Source organism: Myripristis murdjan, chromosome 19 (genome assembly GCF_902150065.1).
Source record: "Myripristis murdjan chromosome 19, fMyrMur1.1, whole genome shotgun sequence".
In the NCBI taxonomy this organism is placed as follows: Eukaryota; Metazoa; Chordata; class Actinopteri; order Holocentriformes; family Holocentridae; genus Myripristis; species Myripristis murdjan.
The window spans coordinates 3,217,007-3,225,285 of record NC_043998.1 but is presented as its reverse complement, the minus strand read 5'-3'; the positions used below and the strand labels follow the sequence as shown (position 1 = coordinate 3,225,285).

The 8,279-nt window shown below is 40.3% G+C and overlaps 1 protein-coding gene across 1 annotated transcript; it reads right to left on the bottom strand.

Moving 5' to 3' along the window:
• Positions 1-452: 452 nt before the first annotated feature.
• On the bottom strand, positions 453-7,116 carry LOC115378169 (5-hydroxytryptamine receptor 3E-like). Its single transcript, XM_030078350.1, has 10 exons — positions 7,074-7,116; positions 5,869-6,029; positions 5,725-5,769; positions 5,251-5,360; positions 4,440-4,609; positions 3,161-3,321; positions 1,991-2,201; positions 1,776-1,895; positions 1,170-1,234; positions 453-1,078 (listed from the first exon to the last, which is right to left on the bottom strand). The coding sequence occupies exons 1-10, from the start codon at positions 7,114-7,116 to the stop codon at positions 851-853; spliced, it is 1,314 nt and encodes a 437-aa protein (XP_029934210.1). The 3' UTR covers positions 453-850.
• Between the last annotated feature and the right edge of the window lie 1,163 nt (positions 7,117-8,279).

The window sequence follows — 8,279 nt, the reverse complement described above, 5'->3', positions numbered from 1 at the left end:
ATTTTTGTTTTCAGTTCAGTTTAGTTTCAGTTGAGTTTCCAGAGTGCGTTTGCTCGTTTCAGTTTAGCTTTTTTTAGTTATCATTTAGAATTTTTTAGTTTTAGTGTAGTTTTCAGTGTTTTTTTTTTTTTTTTGTTTTTTTTTTGTTTTTTTTTAACTATTATAATCGTTGGGTGTTTGTCAGGGTCAAGATGTAAGAAGTTCAGAATAGTTTGACTCCCAGTCTCAATAAACATCAGCACCAACGCCGCCTCGTGCTCGTTGTGCCTAAAAAAAAAATGACCAAACCGACAAAGACTAAAAATAAACACATCGTCTTTTATTTTATTTTGTTTAGTTTTGTACCCACACAGTATCAGTTAGTTTCAGTTTTTTTCTAAAATCTAGTTTTATTGTTATTTTCATGAACTAAAATGTTGTTGCAGTTTTTGTTTGTTTGTTTGTTTGTTTGTTTGTTTTTCACATCTAGCTTTAGTTTTTAGTGTAGTTTTACTTAACTATAATAACCTTGGCGAACATCATGTCAAACACAGGTTCAAGGTGTATCAATCTGGGCGTCCTTGACATAAAAAAAAAAATTAATTAATTTAAAAAATTAAAAAAATAATAAGTGTCATTTGTTTCGGTGGTTGTGCTTAAAAATCAAAACATCTGATCTTAATTCAAGTTATATAGCAGTTTTAAACATTTGTTAGAAAAGCAGTTAAAAAGTAATCAGTCATGTAATAATTTCATGGAGTGATTAAGATAGTTAAATTACATTTTTAACAAGAGAACTAGTAATTATTTCATAAATAACCTTCCCAAAACCTTACAGCGCTCCAAAAATGACTCAACACCCCGGTGTTCTCTAAGAGCTCCATTCTTTACATATAAATATTAGAAAAAGTGAGACAGTGACGACATAGAAAATGAAGAACAGGGTGTTGATTTTGGTGGCGGCTCTGGTCCAGCAGCCCGGCGTCCCTCCGTCCATCGTGTCGCTGAGGAGCAACGCCTGGCTCCTCTGCAGCCTCCTCAGCTCCTCCAGGATCAACAGCAGCACACCACACTCTCCTGCCGGCCTGCCGCTCCCCACCTGGACACAGCGGACTGGAGTTAACATCCTGCTGGGACTGACAAGGCTGCGTTTGACACCTGATTCGTGTGTTTTCCATTACAGTGCTGACCTCCTCAGGTGTGTCACCACCAGGCGCCTCACAGGGACACACATGGGGACTCTGGTTTTCCTCCTCTGGAAAAGGGTTAGGGTTAGGGTTAGGGGTTATAGAGTTAACTGACTCTTACACACTCTTTTAGTGGTGGCTACAATTCACACCCTCCTCCCTCTTTGCGTTCCTGGAGACCAGCTCAGGACTTTTCATATTTGATTCTATAAATATGTCTGCATCTTCCTGTCTGGTTGCTTGTGTGTTACTCCCATTGGTCACTCATAGAAATTACGTTTCAAATCATGTTTCAGAACCACAGCTGGGATGAATAGAAGTTCCCTGGAGGGGAATATAATATACATAAGAGACCTAGTTTGTGCTATACTGGACTCAGTCTTTAGAAAATAATAAAGCAATTCTGCATCAAAAAGGAAAATGTAGAATTGGACAGTGTGAATGCAAACTTCTGCAAACTTTGGTTATATAGCATTCATTTGGGTTAGGTTAGGGTTAGGGTTAGTGTCTCTGTGCATTACAAGAAGCCTCATGAGCCTCTGTTACAGATACAGAGGCTGATGCAGATACAGAGACAGATACATGGTTGGATTTATCATCTGTCCTCACTTTCATCCCCCGGCCTGCAGCTCTCCTGAGACGGAGAGTCCCTCTCCATCAGATGTGTCACCAAGATCGTCTCGACGAGACTGAGCAGCATCAGACCAAAAATCACAATGCAGAAGGTCGCTGGAAGGAGGGGGGAAATAAAAATACTGTGTTATCACTATGTACTATGTACAATTCATATGAATTAAAGTTAAATGTGTGAGAGTGTGTTGTACCAATGAGCGGAGTGTTGTTGGACATGGAAGGCAGGATGTCGTTCAAAATGAGCTGCATCACAGTGACAGCCAGCAGCACGGTGACTTTGAAGCCCAGCTTCTCCCCCCGATGATCTGAGATGAAGAAGGAGGCCAGGTCCAGACACAGAAGGAACAGGATGGGCAACAGGAAGTTGACGACGTAGAGGAGGGGCCGCCTCCTCATGGTGACCTAGGAGCACATGTTCAAGAGTCAGTTCAATGTGAAGACGGACAGAAGACTTGTATTCCTCTCTTGATAATTTGAATTAAGCAGCTGCAGCTGGCCCAGTTTCCTCTCAATGATCAATAACGTATTTCTGATTCTTACTGATGTCGAGTAGTGGTTTTCAAAGTGGAGTCCAGGGCCCCCCCAGGGGTCCTTGAGGGTTTCCAGGTCGTCCTCAGCAAAATGAGGAAAACTTTAAATGCTTGTGAAAGGCGTCTGAACACAGCCTCAGAAATCTGACGTCAAGCCAGCATCACTGATCTGACATTTAAATACATCATTTCAATCATTATAAATATGCTTTCTTGTAATTTTTAAAAATATTTTTTGCAAATTTTCAGGTAATTTTTGTTTCTTTTTTGGATATGTTCCAGTAATCTTTTTGTCCATTTATTAATCACCTTTTTCCCTGTGTTTTTGAAAGAAACCAAGTGAATTTGTCCAGATTTCAAAAAGAGGATAATTTCACTGAAATTTAATTCACTATAGAATTATTAAAATGATTAAAATACAAACTTGAAACCACCTGACTGAAAGGATTTTATCTAGTTAAAGGAACAGTTCACTCAAAAATGAAAAATTCAAAAATTCAATTCAGTTCTTGTCAAACATCACATGGATGCACAGGGTTTGAGTGCACATTAGTGTGAACTCACTATAGGTTGTTGTCACTCAACATGTCATTGTTGGAATGTAGCCATCAAAAATTTCATATTTCAGTGAAGTTTTCCTTTATTTTGCTTCACTGCACAGTATCACACACACTATGGCCAACAGCGTCCACTAACCCTGCTCCTTTGTTTTGTTCTGTAGAACCATTCTTCAGTGATGCTATATTATCCAGAAGGGGAAAATAATCATCAATCAATCAATTCAGTGAGTCACAGCACAGTTGCTTTAGAGGTTTGTATTTCGATGCGTACGGTGTAAATGATCTGGTCCCACTCTCCTCGTTCGAAACTGACGGTGATGTTAGAGATCGCCAGGTTGAGGAACTCCCACTCGCCCTGCGCCTTCATCACCTCACGAGAAAACTGCGTGGCCCGGGACGAGTTGGAGAACGGGACGAGATGCACTTCATCCACTGGAATGAGGAGAGAGAGAGATACACACACACACACACACACACACGGTGCACCTGATTCGACTGAGTGGACGTTATCAGTCATAATCACCCCCGCAGGTTTGGGTTAGTGGGTCCCTACTGCACTTTCTATCTCAAAAGGGGGTACATTACTGTATTCAAAAAAGTTTGAGAACCACTGATCTAGTGGGTCAGAAGGCTGTGATCCTCTATTGCTATTGTCAGTCGCTCTTAACCAGCCAAACATTAGCTTTAGTCGCTCAGCAGCTTTCGTTAACTACTTGGTTAAGGTTAGGAAAGGGTCTTTGTTAAGGTTAGGAAAAAGTGATGGCCAAGTTTAGCAAACTTAACACAATATTTGCAAGCCAATGTTCCCTTAAATAAGCCCAAAACCTAAAAACAAACATGGTTCTTGTCTAAGCAGGGACTTGACAAAAAAAAACAATCTCACTATTGCAATATTGTCAAAAAATACAACTTACCACGCTTTGAAAATTTTTCATTTATGACCAATGTGTGTTTACCTGACAAGATTCTGCACAGTTTAAACAATTCATCCCAAAAGCTTACGGTGAATTACGACATACAAGATCATCAATGATGGGAGACTGTTGTATATTTTCATGACAAAATTTCCCCAAACCACTTTTTTCAACTGTAGCAACAAAACAGCAGGACTTTATCCTTACAACTGACTGTTAAATGGTTGGAGGACAGACAGCCATGTGTATAATGTGTGTGTGAGCTGTCATTTTCTTTTGTTGCTGTATTTGCATCATATACACAGCCAACAGATGGTGCATTGCATTTATCGTACACTGTCCCTGTTTTAAATAAACCAAAAAATTAAATGAATGAAGGTCTGTGTGATTGACCCATCCACCCCCCAAAAAACTACCTTCCATAACCAAATTTGTTGATCTTCATGCTACATTACGGTACATCCAGGGTCCCATCTGACTGGTTAAGACAGACTGACGATGGGAATAGATGCTAACAGCGTCTGAGCCACTAGGAGGTGCAGTAGGAACCTATTAACCCGAATCTGTGGGCAGCTTACGACTGATATTGTCCATGAAGGACTCAGGAGAAAGCCCCTCAGATGGTCCCAGGCTCACCCATATATATGAGGGAGCTGAAGGTGAGGCTGCAGTGCTGTGTGTCGAAGGGGAACTTGTGCACGTCCAGTTTACAGCTGCTGACCACCTTAAGGTCCCCCTCAAACGACACGACGCCCTTGTCTGTGATGTACAGATATGGGCTTGGGAGGCTTTCATCGCTCTGCGTCCTGCCACAACAGACACACACACACACACACACACACACACACACACACACACACACACACACTTCTTTCATATATGTCTCAATTGTCACGCACTGCGGTCCCACCTGGTAAAACAAACTTTCTTTATGTTAAACAAATACATGAGATTTTAATAACCGCAATGTTTACCTAATTTGTTCTAAAGTCTGTTTACTTGCTGCACAGAGAAAGGCTAAACCATTACAGCTGTATTACAGTGCAGTGCAGTCATTCATACTTTGGTCAATATAGCTGTCATGTGCACCATCTGTCAAGTGTGTGTGTGTGTGCATCCAGGTTATTAAAGTTTTGCATTTTTCATTCGTTCACCAATACTAAATGTATTGGTATGGTATTTTATAAAAATATATTCACTGAGGACAGATGAGCAACCAAATAAATTGTCAAAGATGAAAATTAAAGAGATTTTCTCTATAATTTTAGTTTATACGAGACAGTTTCAGCTAATATAATTATCATTGTTTTGTTAAGCCTTGTTTTTATTTTTATTTCAGTTAATGAAAATGAAGATGTTTTTTCACATTTAGTTTTTGGTGTTTTGTTAGATTTTGTTGGGATAATAACCTTGGTGTGTGTGTGTTCGTGTGCATGTGAACACTCACATCTCATAGATGAACAGATCTGGCTTCCACAGCATTTCTCTGGGAAGAGAAACCTGACTGATCCCACAAAACTGAGAACGGTCCCAAGAGATGCGCTCATTGTGCCACTTCTGCACCAACAGGCCAGGAGAAAATGATCAGCAATCAATCAGGCAATCAATCAATCAATCAATAAAACCTGAGCAGATAATTGTGAAAAGACAAACAAAGAGGACATTTTGGCAGCGACACTTTTTCCACTAGAAGAGGAGAGAGAGAAGAGATGTTGGGAGTCAAAACCAAGTTCAACAAAGATGAAACTTTACTAAAGGCTGTGGGGAAAACTGGCAGGGAAAATGATAAATGAATACAACAGAGAGGGAGGGAAAAAGAGCACAAGCGTGAAAAATATAAGAGCTGAGTGGATATCAGGAATGGGAATCAAGAAAAGCAGTATGGATCACGTGGGAAATCATCTTGACAAAACATACTCACCATTTCAATCCAGATGACAGGAACAAACGTCTGTGTTTTCTCAGTCTATGACCAGAAACACATGTCACATCAAGCACGGGTTGAGCTAAAAACACACACATTTTCATGCACACCCTGCACACACTGCATGGGTTCACCACTCACCACAGCCACGATGGAGTAGAGATAGACATTGAGCTGCACCACAGTGCGGTGTGTGTGATCCAGGACGGGCCGCGTGGACGTGAACACCTCGTTACCTCTGGTCAGGTTCAGGTGGTCGAGCACGTCCTGGTAGCTGCACACTTTTCGAGAAGACACTCCATCTTGTATGGGGGAGGAAAATACACACAGCGTCTTCACAAAGGCTCAGTACAGTGAAATAAAAAGAGTGCAGCGCTGCACAGGCTCAAATCTGGCTTTTTGTCTTTGCTGGATTAAAGGCAGGATATTAAAATTCTGTCCCCCCACCAAGAGGCTGCAATTTGCCAGCTTTTAAAGGAATAATGCAACATTTTTGGGCATTTGTATTTGAAATACATGTCTTAGAAATTAAGAAGAAAAAAAAAAGAGTCATTTCAGGATAAGTTAATTTGTGGTGGATCTTCCTATACCTTGAGCACTGTGTCGATTACTGTGATGCAGATTCAAGTAGTCGGTCAAATGCACATGATAGTCTGGGAATAAGACAGCTTTGGACTCGCTGCAAGGTTCATTTCTTCACTTTGACAAATCCAGACTAACGACTCCCATAGACTTCAAGTATTTATGCTAAGCTAACACAAACTGCTACCCACAGGAACTGAACCACTGGATGTACAGTGGTGAGAATGATATCAAACATTTTGTCTCAGTCTGGGGAAGTCGGAAAAGAGTATTTTGCCCAAAACGTTGGAGTATTCCTTCAACGGGAACTCCAAATGCTGTGCAGCAGAATATCAAAGTGGCTCGCTGGTAGAATAAACAGATAAATTAGCTAAAACAAAAGCCTAAACCTGTGGCATCCACAGATAAACCAGTGTTTGTATAAAATCAGTGTCTGATGAATCTGAGTCCAGATGCCCGGTGGCAGTCAGCAGTTTACCAGCTAAAGGCAAATATTTGTCTTATCATATACAATAACTATTCTCATTCTCTTGATCGTCATAATAAAACCCCTCCTGTGACATCCGTCAAAGTCAAGCATGAAGGGAAAAAACCCACAGAGCCTTGCAAGTAATATAAAAACTGGGAACAACAATGAAATTAAACGCGAGTCCATGAGTCCAGCTTATATGGCTGCTTAAATTAATGAAAGTGCAGCATGCATCCAGGCGACGCAAATATTTAATCAGCATCTCATCCTGAACCGCAGTGAACATCTGTCTTACCTGGGAAGAGGAGCAGCAGGAGGAGGACAGCTCCAGGTATCATAACTGCACCTAAGTGTGTGTGTGTGTGTGTGTGAGAGAGAGAGTGTGTGTGTCCTCTGCGCTGTCTGACTGTACTACTGAGACACCAGAGCCACACTGCTGTGCCCTTTGATCAACTTCACAGAGAGGAGAGATGAGGAAGATGAACGACACAGCCCTCATCTTCAACTCCTGGCCCCAGATGAGAAATCCCTCCCACAGTGGACGCTGTTATTGGCTAACAGGGGCCGAATGCGAGGCAGGAGATGCTGTATAGATAATATATAGAAATTAGGTTTAGGCTTCATCACTGAGGCTGCTGAGAATGAATGTGATTGGTTTAAGGGCTGGGCGACATACGAGTGGCCCAGGGGGAACAGATCCATCCATTTGAGGGGAGAGATTATATGAACCGGGCCCCAGCAGCCAGTCTCATGCTGCTTCAGGGCCCCCGCCGAAAAACGATGAATATTTCAATTTCCCTGTTATTTCATTGACTAGACGTTAGCCAAGAATGATTACTCTGTTCATAGGTCTCACTGTCTTCAACTGAATCAAGAACACTGTTTAATAACCATCATTACTAAATGCTAAACTGATAGTTAATTAAACTTTAGTTCATTTTTTACAGTTAACAATGACATAATAATTCATAATTTTTACGCATTACACAGTAAATTATTTATTAAAATTTATAGTTGCCCACATTATCACATTTCATTTACTATATTATTTCTTAATGATTAGTGAACCTTTAAGAAATCATTTGTAACACATCTACAAACATTACATAAACAGATGGATCAGACAGTTTATAACCCTTTGTTAATGGGTAATATTTGGTTTATAGACGGTCTATTAACATTATTTTGATGGCCATTACAGAGTTGCAACTGATTATTATAATACCGTGATAAATGGTTAATAAATACTTTGTAAACCATCTATTAACATTAGCTGCTGTTATGAAGCTGCATCTACTGCCTATCATAATAAGTTAATGAATGTAACCGCAAGCTGTGATTCCAGGGTTTAAGTTGACACAGGGTGTTATTTAAAGCTTCAGCAGCTTCATTAAAAATATCCAACTTTATTATAGCCATCCACATAATGTTTAAAGATGCTTTACAAACCAGTTATTAACCATTTACAAAGTGCTAAAAAAAAAAAAATAATAATAATCCA

Excerpts from the sequence above, each read along its gene's own strand:
- LOC115378169 (XM_030078350.1), bottom strand. The coding sequence starts at position 7,116 with ATGATACCTGGAGCTGTCCTCCTCCTGCTGCTCCTCTTCCCAG. Across the intron at positions 5,361-5,724 it reads CTGTCATCTGGATTGAAATG|AAGTGGCACAATGAGCGCAT; the intron begins GTGAGTATGTTT and ends CTGTTGGTGCAG. Across the intron at positions 4,610-5,250 it reads GATCTGTTCATCTATGAGAT|GACGCAGAGCGATGAAAGCC; the intron begins GTGAGTGTTCAC and ends CTGTTGTGGCAG.